Source organism: Hesperophylax consimilis, chromosome 22 (assembly GCF_061612785.1).
Source record: "Hesperophylax consimilis isolate HC1 chromosome 22, BYU_Hcon_1.0, whole genome shotgun sequence".
In the NCBI taxonomy this organism is placed as follows: domain Eukaryota; kingdom Metazoa; phylum Arthropoda; class Insecta; order Trichoptera; family Limnephilidae; genus Hesperophylax; species Hesperophylax consimilis.
Window position 1 is genome coordinate 22,425,686 of NC_142857.1, and position 22,067 is coordinate 22,447,752.

At 35.6% G+C, this 22,067-nt stretch overlaps 3 protein-coding genes across 4 annotated transcripts in view; 2 read left to right on the forward strand and 1 right to left on the reverse strand.

Annotated features, from left to right (window-relative positions):
- The window catches only part of Smr (nuclear receptor corepressor smrter), a 608,275-nt gene that overhangs the window by 341,067 nt on the left and 245,141 nt on the right, over window positions 1-22,067 (forward strand). The window lies entirely within an intron of this gene.
- Window positions 10,412-13,317, forward strand: LOC149413250 (uncharacterized). Its single transcript, XM_089645097.1, has 2 exons — window positions 10,412-10,604; window positions 11,912-13,317. The coding sequence occupies exons 1-2, from the start codon at window positions 10,457-10,459 to the stop codon at window positions 12,478-12,480; spliced, it is 717 nt and encodes a 238-aa protein (XP_089501223.1). The 5' UTR covers window positions 10,412-10,456; the 3' UTR covers window positions 12,481-13,317.
- Window positions 17,570-20,699, reverse strand: LOC149413251 (uncharacterized). The gene is made up of 5 exons (XM_089645364.1): window positions 20,450-20,699; window positions 20,240-20,346; window positions 19,649-19,736; window positions 19,426-19,483; window positions 17,570-17,576 (listed from the first exon to the last, which is right to left on the reverse strand). Exons 1-5 carry the CDS (start codon window positions 20,514-20,516, stop codon window positions 17,570-17,572), a joined length of 327 nt encoding a protein of 108 aa, XP_089501490.1. The 5' UTR covers window positions 20,517-20,699.

Consider the following 22,067-nt stretch of genomic DNA (forward strand, 5'->3'; position numbering starts at 1 on the left):
CGACTTTATTTTATACAGGTTTTCCAATAAGAGGTGTTATTTTGAATAGCCCGCTATTTCGGTAAATGTTACTTTTGAAGTTGTCATTTTTTGACATTTGACAAGTAGAAACTACGCCATTAATAAAAAATGGAACGATACACGCTTAAACAACGCATCAAAATTCTTAAAATTCACTTGAGTGAATCAAATGCAAATCATCTTGAGTGATGAGGCCCATTTCCACCTCGGTGGCTTCGTCAACAAGCAAAATTGTCGCATCTGGGGCTCGGAAAACCCAAGAGTTATTGTTGAAAGGTCTCTCTATTCTCATCTATTAAAATGGTTTCCTACAAGGTTTTATTTTCTTTACTCGGGGTTCTCTGCCAATTCCAAGGTTCAATTCCGATAGTGTTGATATCAACAATTATAACCACGCTTTCTTTGAACTTGATTTGCGAATAAATTAATGTCCTTCTGAGAATTCCTGTCTCTTGCGGGTTTCAATGATATAGTACCAGTATTTTCCGCTTACTTAACACACTGATCATTTGTCATTCTTGTTTCAAAGACATGTTACGACAGTTTCACGGGCGACAGAATTGAGGAAATATATTGAAAATATGACACGAACGATCCTGCCGGAAGTTGCGTGATCAATTTGATCCTCCGTGATCGAGGGGTAAGGATCTCGACTAGCAAGCCAGAAATCGAGTTTCAAATCCCGGCATTATTTGATTGATTTGTGTTTTCACAATTTAGTCATTTGAAATAATATTTAGGTTTAGATACTCCCATCTCCCTCCCTTCACCAATATACCTCGCAGCATGCCCCAATTGGAGATGCCATAGTTATGCGGATCAGTTAAGAACACCAATGTGCTTAGGACACTTGCAATCACATAAACTATTTATTTTTGCCGATTTTTTTCAGTTTTTAATTTACAGATCGACGCAAACATTTTTTGCATAATTTCCACCATGAGCTTCAGTGCTTTGAAACATCCATATAACTGTCAAAAATAGCCTAGAAGATATTTCCTTTTATTAAGAGTGAAGGAAGACTCGGGCGCAGAAATCAGAGTATCTTTAAGATTGAAGTTTATTTTCGAATTTGAATTGTTGAATTTCGGGCAAGTAAAAATATGTGCACCGATTTGAATAAGGTATTTTTACAATTTGTGGAAAATTTAAAGTTGTTTTTCTAATTCTGATCATTGTACTAAAAATGTATAATTTTAATATTTTCATTCATAATTATTGAGTTTAAAAGTGACAAAAATCGCACATTCCAAAATGGTTCCAACTGGCTACCTCATCTCTAATTAGTCCAGGGTTTATAAGAGGTGTTATTTTGATATTCAATCGTAAAAGATCAATGGTTTCGTTGCTTGTGTGGCACGTAGCGCCGTCTCGTTCAAAGTAAACGTTGTCCAGATCAATAACATTCAATTCCGGCCATAAAAATCATTAATCATCTCTCGATAGTGCAATCGATTCACCGTAACTGCTGCTCCAGCCTCATTTTCGAAAAATTATGGTCCAATGACTCCGCCGGACCATAAACCGCACCAAAAAGTCACACGTTGAGGATAGAGAGGCTTTTCAACAACAACTCTTGGGTTTTCCGAGCCCCAGATGCGACAATTTTGCTTGTTGACGAAGCCACCGAGGTGGAAATGGGCCTCATCACTCAAGATGATTTGCATTTGATTCACTCAAGTGAATTTTAATAATTTCAATGCATTGTTGAAGCGTGTATCGTTCCATTTTTATTAATGGCGTAGTTTCTACTTGTCAAATGTCAAAAAATGACAGCTTCAAAAGTAACATCTACCGAAATAGCGGGCTATTCAAAATAACACCTCTTATTGGAAAACCCTGTATTAATGGCGTAGTTTCTACTTGTCAAATGTCAAAAAATGACAGCTTCAAAAGTAACATCTACCGAAATGGCGGGCTATTCAAAAATAACACCTCTTATTGGAAAACCCTGTATAAAATAAAGTCGCTACCCGCATCTGTCTGTTTGTGCGCTTAGCTCTTCCAAACTACGCAACGGATTTTGATAATGTTATCACCATATTTTTGAAAATTTCTTCCGGAAGGTTTATGTATGTAAAACGTGCATATTTTATTTATAGAAGGTAAAGAAAAGTCGACGTGTGTCCTAGAATTCAAAACCTCAAAATTTTACTCCAAATGATTCACAAGCCCGAACAAAACGGGGCACACATCAGTTGTCAATATGTCGTGAAAAACGCCACTGGCTGGTAAGATTTGTGGCGTTCATTCATCTGTGCAATTTTATAAACAAGGCCAACGTTGCTAATACTATATCAATGCCAAATAAATAGTCAGTCTAGGCTCTCGGTCCAAAGTTTCCGTCCACCCCTTCCATTCTCCCGCAAAGTAAAGTTCGGGCATCCCTCACGCCTGGCGTTTATGGCCCAACTTCTGGCACTCGGGAACAACTACGTAGTTCTTTGCTGCCAGCTACCGACACCGGCTACCAGCACTAGGCTAGTGCTCGAGCTGAAGTCTTAGTTTCCATCCCCCGCCCTGTACCAGCCCTCCCCCAGCCCCGCCTGTCAGTGCGTGAATTTATTGTTAACGCCGACTGGCGCCCATGACGTCATCAATGTGATTTTTTGTTTGTTTTCACATCCCTTCCTTTTCCAAGTATTATTCTCCTGTGTATTCCTCGCATTTTGGTTTTTTATTCATTTAAGAGCTTCGTCTGCGAGACCCTCTTCATACAAAAACTTAAATTTGGGTTTTGTGGCCAAAATATGTAACCAAACTGAATAATTATTTTTTAAATCAATAGGTTACCAAATATCTATAATATATATTTTTTTATTTATTTAATATATATAAAGTGGGTACAGGATATAATATGAGTACATAAAAAATATATTTACATTTCAAAATATATTTATGTTCGCAATCTCACCAATGAAGAAACTTGTTCTTGTGCTTGGTGAGAGAGTTACACTAATTATAAGAAGAATATAATCATTATGCTATAAGTAAGTATATATACATATATATATGATAGGAACAATATATAAAGAGACAAAATCTAAATACAGTAAAGATGAGTATAGACTGATAATAATAAATATCGATGAAGGGAAAAACATGCAATTATTTCTGAAAGTGTAACTTCAGTTTTAGTTTAATAATAATAATATTTAATAATATTTGGCTAATTTTTTTCTACGTTTTCGTGAGAAATCACCTCAAGGGCGCTGTACAAATATATTTCTTAAATAGTTAATACTAGAACTACTGACTTATCTCTAAGACTTATATCTAGTGACTTACGACTAAGGCCTATAACTACTATCTTAACGACATATATACGAGTATTTACATATTTAGCAACTTACAACTAAAATTAATATTAACAATCTAATCTTACTAACGCCAGAAGAAGAAGGAAGTTCCATTATATTAGGGTGTTTTATTGTTAGCTGGATATATATGTCAAATGAATAAAATTAATGAATAAAATCAATCGTCAATCTTAAACGCATTTAGATGATTCATCTGCCAACAATTAAACCGATTGACTTGTTATGTTCCCGCTGATATTGTCCATTGTCCATGGGTAGGCAAGTTAATAGAAAAATTGAATAAACGGAACCGCTAGATAATGTAAGAATTACAGTATAAAAAAAAATGAAAAAATAAGAAATATTTGGATAGAATGACGGATTTATGGAAATGAGTGTATGAAAAAGTGAGTTTTTAGTTTGGGTCTAAATTCTGTTGGGCTGGTTATACATCTCAATTCCATAGGAAGTTTATTCCAAGCCTTAGGGCCGGATACTCCGAATGCACGATCACCAAACTTAGTTTTCGGATTTCGCTTAGGCTCTTTCAACCTTCCAATTGCAGATGATGTCGCTGATCTAAGACTTGACTGCCTTAGACCAGTAAGTGTGTTAATATCCTTTAATTTCTTTATTTCAATCGGAAGGTTGTTGAAATACTTTATTCCTAAATATTTATAGTTATTTTGCATTTATAGAAATTTAATTTAATTTATTTATTCATTTATTTATTTATACGCCCATTGGGCTTTTACATTTATGTAAAAAAATAATTATATGACGCTAATGTTAATGGTAGAAGAAGTTGCGGACGTTCGAGGAAGACATGGCACGATCAAGTGAACCAGATACACAGACGCATCTATCGCCTGTCGCCCGCAACCTGGGCACCCCTGCTAAGTCACCAAACGTATCGAACCTCTTGGGGTGACCTATGGCAGAGGTCCAGGTTATCCAATAAATGGTTCCCGGGGCGGCGGAAGCCAAACCTGCCTCCCAAATTGCTTACTGATTGACATACAGAAAAGTAAAGATTTATTATCGCACAATATGATGTCTGTACGAACATATATAATAATAATAATAACATGGTATTTATACAGCGCAGTTTATTGTCATTTCACTTCAAGTGCGCTTTACTATAACAAACTTAAAACGGTAATGGAACATTAGATAGAATAAAGAAAATAAATAATTTTTGTACAAACAAAAAATAAATCCAATGAACTAAAAAAATTAGTTTAGAAATTAGATTACCAGATTAGGGGAATTAGCAAATTATCTAATGCGTTCCTCTCCCGCTGTCGGGTTTGGCAATCACCTTTGATATCACCACCTCAGAGCCCCAAAATACATGCCTCTGTCCAGTCTTGCAGCCTTTGGAGCAGAGAATAGAAATGCTGTCCCTTTTCTACCGCTATTTCAATGGAAGATGCTCCGACCAACTAGCATCGTTGATCCCTTCGCTGCCGGTGCATAGACGGAAAACACGCGAAACTCTCGCTCTACACTGGTGAACATTCGACACATTTGAAATTTTATTACATGTATTAGGTGTTTTTCCGCGAAAACGGCGCTAAACATACAAATAATATTAAATGTAATACAATATAATACAATTCTCCGTCCTCCGTCTCCGTTCTTTCAATGAATACTTGGCAGGATCAAGTGAAACAAAACTTATATAAAGTTAACTTTTCAATTCTCTACAATGATATAATCTACACCTTAAAAATGGATTCGCTTTCCAGGTACACACGAATTCACAATCTCAAAACTTTACTCCAAACAAACCATTCATAACGCCGAGCAATACCGGGTACACGTCAGCTACTTTTCAAGAAATATTTGTGATAAAAACCCTATGAAAAATAAAGGAAAAAAGTACACGTGTACAATATATATTTTTACATCACTCTTGGGATTATTTTGCACAAAAACGGCGCTGTACAAGTTATAAAAAATTATTGTTTCATTTTTCTTTAGAAATTCATCACTGAATCTATATTCACCCTGCTAAATTTAATTCGTTTGCCTACAAATACAAACTTAAATACATAAAAAAGTTTTAAAAAAATAACAAAACAAAAATGGCCCGCATAGAGTTTGGCAACATAGCCTCCTCCCACTTCCCCGGCCCCTTTATCGTGAAGTTGCGCAACCCCCTCCTCTTTCAATTCCCCCAACAATAATCCCCCTTCCCCGCTTTCAGTCCCCCCCTCCCCCCGCCGCCGTGTGACCTTACCATTGCTGATACGCGAAGGTTATCTTCTCTTTCTCGCCGCCTCACAAACACCAATAAAACGCACACACATACGCTTCAATACCACTTCGTTATCTTCGTTTTATTGCTTATTTTTTTCACTGCCGATGCAGACGTAAACTACACAATGGCAGTGCGCGTCCAAATGCTTGATCTAAATTATTATAATTTGTTGTCGCTGAATATTGTAGATTGTTGATACATTTTTCTTACTGAAAACACTGCACTAAAGTCCCAAGACTTTAGTGGAAGGAGTGGGGAGGGGGAGGTTAAGAATCACCTGGATATTAAAATCTTGCTTGTTATACAGGGTTTTCCAATAAGAGGTGTTATTTTGAATAGCCCGCTATTTCGGTAGATGTTACTTTTGAAGCTGTCATTTTTTGACATCTGACAAGTAGAAACTAAACCATTAATAAAAATGGAACGATACACGCTTCAACAATGCATTGAAATTATTAAAATTCACTTGAGTGAATCAAATGCAAATCATCTTGAGTGATGAGGCCCATTTCTACCTCGGTGGCTTCGTCAACAAGCAAAATTGTCGCATCTGGGGCTCGGAAAACCCAAGAGTTATTGTTGAAAAGCTTCTCTATCCTCAACGTGTGACTGTTTGGTGCGGTTTATGGTCCGGGGGAGTCATTGGACCTTACTTTTTCGAAAATGAGGCTGGAGCAACAGTTACGGTGAATGGATTGCGCTATCGAGAGATGATTAATGGTTTTTTAATGCCGGAATTGGATGGTATTGATCTGGACAACGTTTACTTTCAACAAGTCGGCGCTACGTGCCACACAAGCAACGAAACCATTGATCTTTACGGGAAAAGTTTCTTTGAATATCAAAATAACACCTCTTATTGGAAAACCTGTATAACAATAGAAATTACGCATTCCAACAATATACTATTAATTTTATCAATGGAATTAAACTGCATACAATGTGATGTTGTAATTTGAGCGAGCATTGTCAGAACGCATTGACGAGTGCACGTAGCAAAAACAAGATTCTAATCCCTCTGTTGCCTGTTTCCATAAGTTATAGATAGGTTCGCCCTTTTGGCGTAGTGGCGAATATTGACGGAGGGTTTGTTGACGTCTAGGTTCGCATTAAACTGCTTGGGGCGCCCTCTGACTCACGAGTGATTATTTCTTATGTACTTTGTACTTTGTGTGTGTTGGTTTATATATGTGTAAGGGCCTTTGGAGGTATTTGCGTGTCTAGTCTGCACGCACGGCGCACGGGCGTTGATTCGAACCGGACGGACTACGGTTCACTTTTCAGTCTACTGTGAAATAATACGCTATGTTAGAAATTACTTTCTCGACCTGTAGACATTCATACTTTTAACTAATTAACCAGCTTTACATTTGAATGTTTCAGTCATATCATAATATTTGAATGATTTGTATAGCGCCGTTTTTGTAAAAATCACCTCAAGGGCGCCGTACAAATATATAATATATTTCTTTAATGATCTATCTTATTACTAAATGGATACAAGACTAATTATTATCAACTTGCAACAGATTGCATCCACCGGTTCGTCGATAACTAATAGAAAATTATATTTACAATGCATTTGAGCAACGAACTTTATGCTGCTAATATATATATAATATATTATTCCATTTTCATTTAATTTAAAATGATGATTAATCTCATTTAATTTAGAATGATGATTATTCTCATTTAATTTTTAATGATGATTATTCTAATTTATTTTAGAATGATGATTATTCTCATTTAATTTTGAAAGATGTGTTTTCTCATTTAATTTGGAATGATGATTATTCTCATTTAATTTTTGAATGATGATTATTTTCATTTAATTTGGAATGATGATTATTGTAATTTATTTTAGAATGATGATTATTCTAATTTAATTTGGAATGATTATTATCCTCATTTAATTTGGAAAGATGATTATTATCATTTAATTTTGAATGATGATTATTCTAATTGAATTTGGAATGATGATTATTTTAATTTAATTTTTAATAATGATTCTTTTCATTTAATTTGAAATGCCCTTTTGTTCTTATTAATATTATACATGTTTTGATTATCTGTTTCTCTTGAATGATTTCATTCCTGTACCTAAGACAGGGCAGGAAGGAAGGGCGGAAGTAGACTAAATGCAGTTGGAAAGAGATCCAAGAGGCATTATTATTCGTATTAAAGTTCAAGCCATGTATGAAAGAATTATTTCTTCGAAGAGATTCGAGAAGAAAGCTAGTCAGGTGGGTTTAGGCACTCGGAGCGGATAAGCAAAGTTACACAAGGTACACAAGGCTAAAGTCCCAAGTATCTTGGCTATTACCGCGATATAGTTCAATTCAATTCAATTCAATTTGTTTATTAATTTCAAAAACATTACAAAGTTGTTCATTTCAAAGCGTTTTTAAAATAATTTTTATAATAAGAATTAAAAGATTAATATTTACAGTGTGTATATTGACTATACCAGTGATAATAGAGCTTGCCTTTTAAAGGAAGCTTCATTGATGGCAAACATGTCGATATCCGAATTTATTCTGTTCAACAGCAAGATTGCTCTCCCCACCGGCATGACCATTGGCAAGTTAGTTCTGCAGGCCGGGAGATAAAATAGTCTATGTTGTCGGTGACGTAGATAACCATCGGGAACATAGAAATGAATGCTCTCCATGATGACCGAGTTTTCAAACCATCCACGAATCAGTCTAAAGAAATGTGTAGCAATGCGCACATCTCTCCTGACGCGTAGATAGTTCATTCCGAGCATACCCAAAAGAAAGTCAGTGGGATAGAGCCACGGGTAGTAGCCATACTCCCTCATGTAGAGAAATCTCAAGAATTTCTTCTGAACTCTCTCCAACATAAGAGAATACTTAACCTGGTGTGGACTCCAAATCACCGACCCACTTTCAAGTCTACTCCTTACTAAGGAATTAAATAAAACTATAAGCACCCGGTTATCTCTGAATTTCCTTGCAGTGCGTAGAACAAAGCCCAGAATTCTAAGTGAAGTGCTACATGCCGCCTCAATATGAGCATGAAATGTCAGTCTACTATCAAACATGATTCCAAGATCCTTCATTGTCGAGACACGTTTTAAACTTCGGGCGTCCATTGTATACCGGTAATACCAGGTATGACTCGCCCTAGTGAATGACAAAATTAAACATTTAGAAACATTAAACTCAATCCGATTTATTTTACTCCATTCAACAATTCTATTAATGTCTGACTGGAGTTGATTGCAGTCTTCTAAATTTAGTATTTCTAAGAAAAGTTTTAAGTCATCAGCAAAGAGAAGAAACCTAGAATGCAGAATTACTTCTGAAATATCGTTTATAAATATGGAAAAGAGGAGTGGGCCTAAATTACTGCCTTGGGGTACCCCCGATCGTACAAAGAAATGGTTAGATTGGAATAGTCCATGAGACACAAACTGTTTCCTGTCTGCAAGATAGCTAGCAAAAAAAGTAAGAAGTCTTATGGAGAATCCTATTGTAGCCAGTTTATTGAGTAAAACGTCGTGATTTACAGTATCGAAGGCCTTTGAAAAATCATTGTATGAACAATCTACTTGATGGCCTTTGTCTAATGATTTAGATACGTAATCCGTAAACACCAATAGGTTGGTTTCTGTCGATCGACCTTTTCTAAATCCATGCTGTTCAGAAATTAGAAACGGTTCAAATTGTGGTAGTGTGAATTTATGAAGAATCAATTCGAACAATTTAGCCGGTGCAGATAGTATTGCTACCGGTCTGTAATTTTCCACAGAAATCTTTATGCCGCTTTTATAAATCGGACAAATTTTTGATATTTTAGTTCATCTATAATACATGCACGTTGCCGACATATACATATGCGCGGATTTACGTACATACACAGGCATACGTTGCTGACATTTGGGCCCTTCGTACACAGAAATAATTAGCGACGCGACTGCAATGCAACCACAAGTCACCTAATAATATGCCACTCTTTAATGCTGGTTTCCGTACACAACTTGATAATTTTTTCATGTGTAGCCGTCGAATCAATACGATGTCAAGTGCCTAGCGACGAAAGCAGTAATATTCTCAGTTCTTCTTTATCTTTATAAGCATAAAAAATGAAATAAAATAAGATTTGTATATATTATGTTCGTTTGTTCAAAATCTTAAATCCCCGAAAATTCTTCATCGATTGCTTCTAAAGCTTTGCCACAACGTTCCATTGAAATACGCGTGTGTTTCTATATACTTACATTATATAGATGTCAACTGTGACAGGTAAAAACATGCTTTTTGAAAAAAACAGCGCTATCTGTTCGACAAACTTTCTTTTTTTTAAACAGCGCCATTTGTTGGAAAAACATGCTTTTTTAAATAGCGCTATCTGTTGGATGTAAAAGCAACACGCGCTATTGTTTCTCTATCTACACAGACATACTGATCCATAGCAACTCGTGGCGGAGTACAGCTAGTAAATAATAATTCGCCTCCAGGGAACTACATGAGAATGATGCCAAATTGACTTTTTTTTACACATTCACGCTTTCCGATATAAACATGGATTTTTTTTCCCACCTCCAAAACAAATTTAACATTCAAATCGCGTTCGGACGCCATTTCTGTCCAAACGAGTATTAAATGCGAATTCAACTGGCATAGCGTGCTACCAGCACTATCAGAAGCGTGCAACTGACGTCAAACCCGTAGTCGACGCGTCGCTTCACTAAGCTACGCGCCCAAATCTCGAGTTGCATGCAAGTATCTCAATGTACGAATGGCCTGGTAGAGTCGCGACGACGCCAGTCCCAGTCCGCCAGTCTCCCGCGATCAGCCGTGCGGGGTTGTCGGTTGTCGCCACTCACGTCGTCGACACACTAAATATGTCGGAACAGTTACTAAATATTAAATTTGTTTCCGAAGTGGAGAAAAAATATCCTTGTTTATACAATTATACGCTGAAGGAATATTCTAACAAGGATGTTACAGAAAAAGCGTGGTCGGATGTGGGAAAAGCAGTTAATTTAACAGGTATGTTTTTACTTATGTTATAATAATGTTTTGTACGTATAGTGTACTGATTTAAATAATATTATTATTTTGAGATGGAAGTGTTATTTCGTGAAAATTGAGCATTTATGTAAAGATTTGCTAAGGTTGTACGATGACGTCAAATGAAATTTTCTTCAGGTGTTAATTATGGAATAACGGAATGCCTTCTCTTTTGTAGTGTGTAACAAATTTAATTAAAAAATATTTTTATTTATCAAGAGGAAATTCGCAATCGTTGTCGTCATTTGTGTCGGCAATCGTGGAGGCGGTGAAATACCAAAGTTTCCTTGTTCAATGAAATGTTTGATTAGTGAAGCTCGATTATACCACCGTCACTGTTTCTGCAAACAAATCCTTTATCAATAAAAACATAAATAGGCCTTCTGCGTCACTACATGCGAACAGAATAATATAATAGAATGAAAAGACTTATTGAATTTACTTGTTTCTGTGTTGGGCATTTTTTTTCTATTCTTACCATATTCTTCCTGTCTAGACCACTTAAACAATTATTTAAATGACAACATAACAAATTGAAGCATTGTGCCATTGAATTTCACTTGTTTCTATCTGGTATTTTGAATAGGTATTTTGGCATTCCATATAAAATAATACAATTTTTGATACTGTTTGATTAATCTCCTCGAGCAAAATATGTATAAAGAAAGTGATGTGAATACGGAACCAATTGCTAAATATCTCAAGGAGCCATAAGAATCTAACAGCGGGGGTTCACATTTTAATTATTTCTGACGAATATATGAATCAAATTTCAAATGTTTATAGAGGAATCCCTACGGATATAAGTTATTTATTTTTAAGATTAATAAAAGCAGGACCTTACCATTAAAATATTTTATTTAAAACGGTTTGACAAATTTACAAAACGTTTTTCAACTATAAAATTACCGGTAGGCAACAGTTTTTATTTTTCTTGGCGATGAATTAGTAACTTCCCTCTTGAAACTTCCCACGGAAATATCGATTTTCTAGGCCTGCTAGGGAAAAGTCGACCGTAGGTCCGTCCATTACGCCGGGCTGCGCGTTGAATATTGTTTTTACGCGACTTCATCACTTATGTCGTTAGGATTCCTACTTTATTTTATAGATTTGATAGGGAAAATTCAACCGCAAGTCTGTCCAATACACACCACGGTCGCATATTATGTTTTCTACACGGCTGCTTCACTTACGTCGTTAAGATTCTGGCTTTATTTTAGGGTATTTTCTCGTCTTAAACAGAAGTAAAAAAAAGTTTTTTTTTTATATTATTCTATTTGTTCCAGCACTACAAGCAAAGGAAAAATGGAAAAACCTCCGTTCTGTTTTCGTGCGAAATCTTAAGTCGCAATCAAGCGTGTCATCGAGAAAAAGGAAATACTATTTGACAGATGCGATGCAGTTTGTAATACCGTTCATAAAAACAGCTGGAACGATACCTGGCTATTTACCGAATGTTGACCTAACTGGAGAAGTGAAAAACGAAGATGATGACACACAAGAAACAGATCAGAATGCACCACCTGCATCACCATCGCAATCAGACTCGTCCTTCATCCAAGATGACCCATTAATTCTGTTCACTTCTTCACCACAGACTTGTGCTTTACCATCGCCAAGCCCCCTATCAGTCTCGTCTCAACATAGCACAGGGCAAAAAAGGAAATTAAGTGAGGTTGATGAACGTTTTAATAATTATTTAAAATCTAAAATGTCCAAAACTGAGGATAACTCTGCAAGTAACGCAAATACCATGTTTCTGTTAAGCTTGCTGCCAGATTTAAATAGTATGTCACCAACACAAATAAGATCATTTAAACGACAAGTCATAGTTTTGATAGAAAGTATTTTATGAGAACATTTGAGCATCATCAATATCATTTTATTTTTATTATTGAAATTGATAACGTACACAATTCAATTACAATACTACGCTTCTCTTTTAAGCAATGATTGTGTAGAGAAGCGGAGTGCACACATTGAAAATATGTGTTTACCTGTAAACGTTATGGAAATGTTTCATGAAAAGGATACTTGTAAATGTTAACATGAAAAACAGAATACTGTGAAAAGTTTTAAATTAGGACGTTGAAATATAATATTATGTAAGTAGGTACTTTGCGGCGCTAGAAATTTATTGAGGTAGCGTATGGTACCTACAATCTTACGGGGTTATACTAAGTTTTAAAATGGGTATTCAAGCAATTTTGTTGAACTACAATATTCTTTTAAATGCTATGAGTATAATCTATTTTTTATTAAATAACGATTCGTGGTGAAATAATATATATGGATCAATTTTTAACTTTTTCCCAATTATTACGTGGAAAAAGTTTAAAATTGTTTCAAAATATTAAGATATGAATAGTGCTATATAAATTATCGGACAGGAAGATTTTCACTGACTTGGTATTTCTATATAAAATTCTAAATGATGCATTTGATCGTCCAGAATTGCTTGCATTTATAAGCTTTCTGATTTCACAGCGTAAAGCAGATGTCGGGATTTATTTCAGTGCAGAAATTTTGTGACTAACTACCATAGTATGCCACTTTGCCCAGAATACTAATGGAGGGAAATAACTATACCGAGTCAGTTATCACTAAATAAATACAAAAGATTTTTACTGAGACAGTTCAGTTGTGTTTGTATATATTTTACAATGTATTCTTATGTAAAGGCCCCTACGAAGGTCGTTGATAATTAAATAAATATATATTTGCGTGCTTATGCATTGTTTTTAATTTATTTGACTGTCGGATGTTTTTTTAAACTTATGCGTTTATTTACATTATTTTTGTCATCATTTTGAAGTGTTTTTTAATTGCATTTGAAAGTTTGTTAGTTTCTTTTATTTTTCTAATGTCAGTTTTTTAAAGATTTTTTAATTTTTCATGATGATTGGTGAGTTATTGATTTTACATGAATTGATATTTTTGTTTTCTTTTAGTACTTATTAGAAGTATTGATTTTTTTTAATTTGTCATTAATATTTGGTAATTTTTTGATTTGGAAATCTTCGATTAGTATATTTTTAATTTATTCAAAGGACACTTCTGCCATCATTTCACTTTATGGAGGGAGGGAAGGTGAATTTATTAATTTCGTTTAAATGGGCAATTTTTTTTTTTTTTTTTTACATGGCATACGAAATTTCGACCGATTTATAACAAGTTTCTCTCTAACTCTTTAAGTTTTTAAGTTCCAATAAAATATATGTTATTTTTTAAGATAATATCTATACATTTGTTATGCCGAAACGTTATTTATATGAAATTCCCTCGATAGAAAAAAATCGCAAAGTAACCTCCGAAAATTATTTAAAACACGTTTTGTTCTGTTATTTAATATGTTATAGGCATGAAAAAATTCACATTTTATCTAAGCAACTAAAGCATTTGTCGAGAGATTTTTGCTCTATTTTAAACGAGTCGTGTTTTATTAAATATTTTCACTATTTTCGCTTAATTATTACAATGACAAGCGTTAAAATATCTTACTAAAATATAATGTTTCAATAGAAAATTATTGTAATTGTAATTTTCAAAAGTGGAACTGATATGTCAAGAATTCTGACAAGCTGCACTCATAAATAAATCATTCTGCATTCTGCAGCAATGTTGCCATGTTGTTGATGTATTATTTCAGATTCACAAATCCCACAATTTTATCGATGGTTACACGATATATTTTTGGTAATTTCTTATTTTTTTTAGTTCGACGGCCTCCATGGTCGAGGGGTAAGGCTCTCGACTAGCAAGCAGGAGGTTCCGGCGTGCGCAAGTAAATTTTATTTGATTAATTTATGTTATTTCACAAATTACTCATTTAAAATAATGTATAGTATATTTGCGACACGTTCCAGAGAGTAAGAAACTCTCAGTATCGCCCTGGTGTAAGACCACCATTCGAAATTGAAACGTTGCTTGAAATGGCTTTGGCCGTGTTTGGTTACCAGATCTGATTAACCAGATAATTCGCCACCTTTCTGATCCCCATCTCCTTCCCCTCCCCACTAGCTTCAGCCTCACAACATACCTCGATTGGGGTGTCATAGTCTCACTGGCTCCGGATGGTTGGGAACAGCAGTTGTGCGTTTTCACATAACAAAATAATATCCATATTGTCCATCGATTTTTGTCCAGGTCACGCGAACATGTCTTTTTTAAACGTAATTCACAGTTGTTGGCGTAACTCGTAACGGACTTATGTATATTTGTTTATTGTGAATTAGCAGTTATTACCCGAGTTTAAACATGTTTTTTTTCTTGTTGAATAGTAGAAAACTTTATTTCCAATAATACGATGAACAATTTCATTTTAAGACATGAATTTTAAAATTCCTTGGAACATCTTAGAAATAACGATCTGAAAATAGTACACCTAGAAATTCCAAACAAAATTTACGATGCTCGATAGGATTTACAAAGATAACGATCAATTGCGTCCATGAAGAAGTTGTAGACAATTGGGACTCTTGTATGGTTTCTTTTGCCTGTTTTTTAGGTTTATATTTCACTGAACGGTATAACATTATCAATAATAAGATATTCAGGTTTTATTATTATTGTACGAACAACGTGTACTGTAATTGTTGAGTGTTTACCGCATCCGCCATTCATTGAAGACAAACTCTTACTTTTCGTTACTATTACTATGCAACCACCCCACCCCCCTCGGCGGCACAGGACGGCGGAATACGCTGCAGCTAGCTTGCATCCCGCGGGTTATGGGGTCGGGTGCGGTGGCCACCCCCCCTGATCCACCCTGATACACCCTGATCCACCCGTTCCACCCTGTCGCAGCCTCGTGACTAATACTGGTGCAGAGTGCAGCCGCCCAGCCAGCCTGGCAGCCTACCTACTCTGCTGGTGGGGTGACATATTCAATATTGGGATTTCTGGGACAATACTGCCAAGATTTAGAGCCAAGATCAAAACTCACATATACACACAATTTAAAAAAAAAAGTTAGGTAGGTACTATAGGTGATTGTTTCGCACGTTGCTTATTTAAAATATCCAGGTATTTCTTTTTTCTCTTGTTTTTTTTTTAAGAAAGACAAACATTTCCGGGGTTACGAATAACCTGTCAATATTTGAAAATCTCCTACTACCACCACAGTAAGCGAAAAATGTTGCTTGTGTTGTGATGGAGAACTTAGCAAGCCGAGGAATTGAACACACGACGCCCGGGTGAGACCCAAACACGATGCCAACTCAGTCACTGACCATGGCTACTTAGTTGTTTAATTAAATACATAGATTTAAATAGTCCAAAGTTATATCTTTACGCAATTATTTTTTTGGTGTGTTAAAAATACTAATTTCGGTTGTGTGCCTGTAACTACGGTTCAATGAACTCTGGAACCTGGATTATCTGGACAAGCGATGAAGTAATATGAAATATATATTTTTAATTATTTTAATTGCAATTCGCGGGCTTAGGTTCATAGGGGCCTAACTACAAACAATGGTGTTGCCATAATCATATTTATTAGTGACACAAAGCTCTATGTCGTACATACAGGTTTATATGTGTGCTTAAATCTTATGTGTGCTTAAATCCTAAAGCCGGTTCCATGATAAATCAACACAATGACAATTCAACATAATTTTAAAAAGTTATATAAAATCATTAGAAACGATGAAATTTTTTTTTAAACCTAACCTACTTAACCCAGTTAATAAAGTTTTTGTTTCATCACTTTCCATGACTTTATATAACTTTTTAAAGATGTGATGAATTATCATTTTGATGAGTTATCCGGTCATCGCTAAAGCCATATATGATGGTAATGCTAAATAGGATTTATGGACAAATGAGATTCGAGAGTAGTTGGGTTGGTGCGTCTGACACGGTAGTATCAAATCCATACATTTATATTTACATATTTTCAACAGCAATTTGTTCTTTTGAAACTATCTGTTTTCGTATTTACTTTTAGCATTTGGTCACCTCATGTTTCCTAGTGTTATTTGACGCAAGTGCGCTACCGCTACCCTCGATGAATTGTAATACTACCCTTTCACCGTCGCCCCATTGTGACCTTGCTGCTTGCTACTTGCTACCCACTCAAAGCTGCAGACTTACCCCAACTCCTCAGGCCTTGTCAAACTGTCGCTCCTTACATAAACCCCTTTGTTTTTATCTTTCATTACGTTCTGCCATGAACGTAACATCAAGAGTAGACATCATAGACAACCAAATTAATAGACTTGCTCTAACATGAAATCTGGGAATCATTTCGACCAGCTGGTGGCAAACCACGTGACCATATTTTTGGCACCAGGATGGTTAAAGAATGCTTTGAATAAAGTGTGATCAGTCGCATCAAATAACCAGACAATCGCTGAAAGTAAGGCATAAGTTTGCAGCGCTGTCTATTGTGGGAATTTTCTGTGCAGGGTCTGAATGTTCGTTCTTAAACGAATCGCCTGGTGTAGCGACGCTAAAATTGAGTGAGGTGGGTAAATTATAACGCATTTGTAAAATTGTTTAACTAAATAGTGAAACAATATTAAATTTAATTTTAACCTAAACCACGAACTCAAGAACCTAACGTTGTTTTTTAGTTTAAATTTTATTTAAAAACCTTAGGAGGCCCTGAGGAAAATAATTTCCCTCAGGGCTTTTGTCGTCTTTAGGGATGCTGTATGGAGGATCTTCTTCAAGAAAAGAAAGGAGAGGAAGTTATGGTAAGGTAAAAGATAAGAGGGTTGGGTAGGAATAAAGGGATCAATGTGTCCAGGAGTGACGGACATATGAATATATCTCTCCCACTGTGGCGTTAAGACGATGGGTCGAGAGATCAGTTGGAGAGGTCAAAGGGTCTCCCCGAACCAGCCTTTCCCGATCTGCCACGCCATGCAGCGGTGGGCAGGCGCATCTTGAACATACCTCACCCGATGAACCCGGGCACCCCTGCTGAATCACCAATTCCATTATAGACTGGAAATAACATCAACTTGTTATTGATAACTTAACTATTAGGATTATTAGTTATCAAATAAAGCGCGACGACAACTAAACTGTCTTAGGCTCAGTTGCATCGAAAATAGTTAAAGTTACTTTTTAGTTAAGGTTAAATAAAAGTAACTTTTTTATCATTTCTTGCTTAAATGGGTTGTTTCAACTTCGTTTAAATAAAAGTTAACTAAATTGTTACAAAATAGTTACTTTTATTTAACCCAGCGATGTTGAGAGTTTAAAGTTAGATTTTGGTCAATTTTAGTTCAGCTGTCATCCGTCACCACCTTTCAAGGAACGAAATATTGTTTGAAGAGAAAATAGTTGAAAAAATGTCCGACAATCCGGGTTTTGATAATCGATTGATTCTAGAATATGTGGGAAATAGAAAAAAGAAACAATTTAATCCACGAACCGATCATTTTCTATGGGAAGAGTTGGATTTTATCGCCAGATTTCGGATGTCGAAAAGTATGGTTAGGCAATTAACATCACTCATTGCTAATGACATCACAACGTCTACAAACAAGTAGGTTTATTTAAACTAATGTATCTAATAAGTTCTATTGATAATATACTAGCATAGTTATATTGTATGTAACTGACAAAATACATTTTTTTGTCATTTCAGAAATCATGCTGTTTGTGCTGTGGACCAGGTTCTAATAACATTGCATTTTTATGCAACAGGAACGATGCAAAGATGCACAGGAGACATCTCTGGGGTGCATAAAAGTACTGTCTCGCGTGTAGTAGACAGGGTTAGCAGAGCAATAGCCCGCCTTCGGTCACAATATATTGTATTTCCTCAAACAGAGAATGAAATTCAGCAGTGTGCCAACGAGTTCTACAGCATTGCTCGATTTCCCAACACAATTGGTGCCATCGACTGCACCCATATAGGAATTCTCTCTCCTGGAGGGAACAATGCTGAGTATTACCGTAATCGAAAAGATTACTTTTCATACAACGTGCAAGCAATAGTGGATGCCAACTGCAAAATAACCAACATTGTGGCAAGATGGCCAGGTTCTACACATGACAGCACCATTTTTAACAATTCCAGAATTAAAGGAAAACTGGAAGATGGGCTCTATGGAGCCAGACACCTAGTTGGCGATCGTGGTTATGCGGTAAAACCGTATTTATTAACCCCACTGGCAAATCCTGTTTCTGACGCTGAACTTTTGTACAATGAAAGCCAAATCAGGACAAGAAATGTTGTAGAAAGGACTTTCGGGATATGGAAAAGGCGTTTTCCTGCAGTAGGAATGAAATTGAGAATCGATGCCACAAGAGTGGAAGCCGTGATTGTAGCCACAGCGGTGTTGCACAACATATGCACTAACAACAATGTCACAGAGCCACCAGACTTTGTCACCATTCTCCAAGAAATTGACGGAGGACATTTTCCTGAAAATGTTGGACAGGGTAATAATGACATACGACAAAATCTTGTCAACAGTTATTTTGCTCATTTATTGTAATTTTTTGTATAAAATAATGTATTAATTAACTTAAAAATAAAAAAGATTTACAAATAATAATAGAAAGAAAGAAAATAAATGTTTTAATCTATTGTAACGGGAAATCATTCTCCTTTCGGTTTTCCTCTTTGAATTTTTTTACTTCTAACTCGTGTATATGTTTCATGTGTTCAATTTTCAATTCAAAAATAGCTTCACGATGCCTGTCTTCATGTTTCATCTGTTTAATTTTTAATTCAAAAATAGCTTCACGATGCCTGTATTCCTGTTTGTGAAGAATTTTTTTGTGCTCGAGGTCTAAATCTGTAGACAAATCTACAGATTTTTTTTGTGCATCCGCCAACTCCATGAAATTTCTGCGGACATCGTTTGGCGTGGATAATTTTCTTTTTCTTGATAGGCCTAAAAAAATATTACATTACATTAAAAACGTTAGATAGTAAGTACCTACTACCTTTCTAAATTATTTGTCTAAACTACCTAGTTTAGACAAATTTACTGAAACATTTAGTGAGATGCTGTTAAGATAATAAGATTCTATAATACTTAAGGCACAACTAAACTCACTTTTCAGGGATGGTGTTATTGGTAAGCGTTTAGTCGCTACACCTTGATACTCCGATGCACAAGGGAGTGGGGGATCTTCCACTGCCACCTATAAAGACATCATTATTCCATGTTATTGTGGGAAGAATAATTGGCTAACAGTTGGGGGACAAGTTCCATACTCATAGCGGGTAAATGAGTTCTCCCTTTTCAACACGTATTGTGCTTATGGAAAAGTTTTACCAGACGAGAGATCTGGGTTCGAGTCCCAGTTGCAACCGCTATCTTTTATTTTTTCTGTGTCATGTACATTTTCATATTTTAATTTAGATTATTATTATTATCTTCTTCAATGATATATTACATTGATGAGAATAACCTTCAAAAGTTAAAAAGAGAGTTTTCTTATAAAAAAGTAGAATCAATTTTATTTGTATGTAATTGTGGTGTCATTTCTCAATCAAATGCCACAATTAACTGTTATACTCTATTTTTTTTATTATTTCTTAATTAACAATGATTTTATGATATTTAATCAGTGTTTAGGGTATATTTATACCGTTGATATTAAATAAATAAATAAATTGTAAAAAATATTAACGTCTTTCTTACAAATTCCATCAAAAATGGTGTCTGAACATCCGCTTCTTCCACAGTTGGGTCTTCCGGTGTCTTGGGTCTTATGTGCAGGATCGGGGCGCACGGCAGAATTTCAGCAGCTTAAAACAGAATGAATAAATGATTATTCGCAATCCATAACTGTGAATGAAAGTAAAGATGTTTGGAATGCTAATCATACAGTGGATAGTATATAGAACTTACTTATAGAAGCATCGTCATCAAATTCAGAGTTGATCCCTTCCATGGATATTTGCATGGCACCTTGCATCCACGTTGCATTATCGCTGAGCTTGGATGGTGGTGGACCACCCCCAGTCTTTCGGCGTTCTTTTGTGAATTGTGAAGATTCCTGGAAAAAACATTAACTCATCATTTCAATTTTGAAACAATCCATGACTTCAGAAAACAATGTGTGACAATCTACAAACCTTTCTAGCAGACTTTTTCAAGTTTTCAAACTTGTTTCTAAGCTGTTTAGTGGATCTATAACGGTTTGCGGGACAGGAGGCGTTATATTTGGTTGTCAATAGTTCCCATGTCTGGTCCTTCTCTTTGACATGCACAGCATCGCTTTTTTTATTCAAAAGAATATTCTTGTGGGCCTCCACGAGCTCTCTCAGCAAAATGATATCTTCGGCGCTAAAGTTTGAAGATCTCTCTCTGAAAGTAAAGTTCGTCGTATTGAGAAGAAAATAATATAACAAGTCGAATAAAATACACATACGACAATAATAAAACCTACTTACTTTGTGATTGTTTCCATTTTTATTATTTATGTTTAACTGAGCTGCGAAATAACCTCAAAACTTCGTAAACGTCAAAGATGCGTCAAAGACAATGATAAAGCGCGTTGAACTGCAGTGTTGACACGCGTAAAAATAATTATGTGTTTATTTTTATTAACAAACATCAAATACAAGGAAAATTCGAAGCCATTTCGATGGCAACACTGGTAACTTTAAACTAACTATTTTAATGTTGGTGCAACTCAATTTTGTTGAATTTTAGCTTAACTTTAGTTAGGGCTTAAACTCAGTTTAAATATTTAACTTTAAACCTTACTTTAATTATTTTCGATGCAATTGGCCCTTAATGTAAGAGGTTATAACCACTTAATTAATCGCATATTCGGATGCGTCTTCACAGTTTGAGAACAGCAACCCTAGTAGTACCGCTAGTATCTAGTACCTAGCATATAATATACTATACCATTCTGTAGTATATAGTACTCATTCCCTCCCCCGACCGCTGTACCGTAATGCAACTCTTCACCTGTCTATCTGAGGGGGGAGGGGGAATGGAGGGACACCCGGCCTCCCCCACCCCGCAGGACGTAGACACCCTCCATGGTGTGTGTATATACATAGTGTTGTTCGTGTGTTTGTAATCACCGTAAAACTCTACGTAAAGTAAACAGGTAGGTTCCTACTTCAGTCCTCGATTTCATTACGTAAACCCGTAAGTAAATTCTGATTTACAAAATGTTGGAATATTCGAATTTCATATACGTGTAGGTACGTATTTTTAGCCCTTAGTCACCGATGGTAAAATTCTTAAGGACGGGTTGTTTCATTGAATTTTAACAATTTTATCAATTTTCAAAGTTATTCAAGTTCTGTGAAAGTCCTATTCAAGTTCTGTTATTATCCAAGCACTATGAAACAACCGATTCATGATAAAATAATAACAGAACTTGAAATTTAACTTTGAAAGCTGTTGAAATTATGTGAAACAACCCATCCTAATGAAATGGTTGGTTATTCATGGACTGTTAAGATTGATAACTCATTATTCGTACATACTTCGTTCATCCTAGACA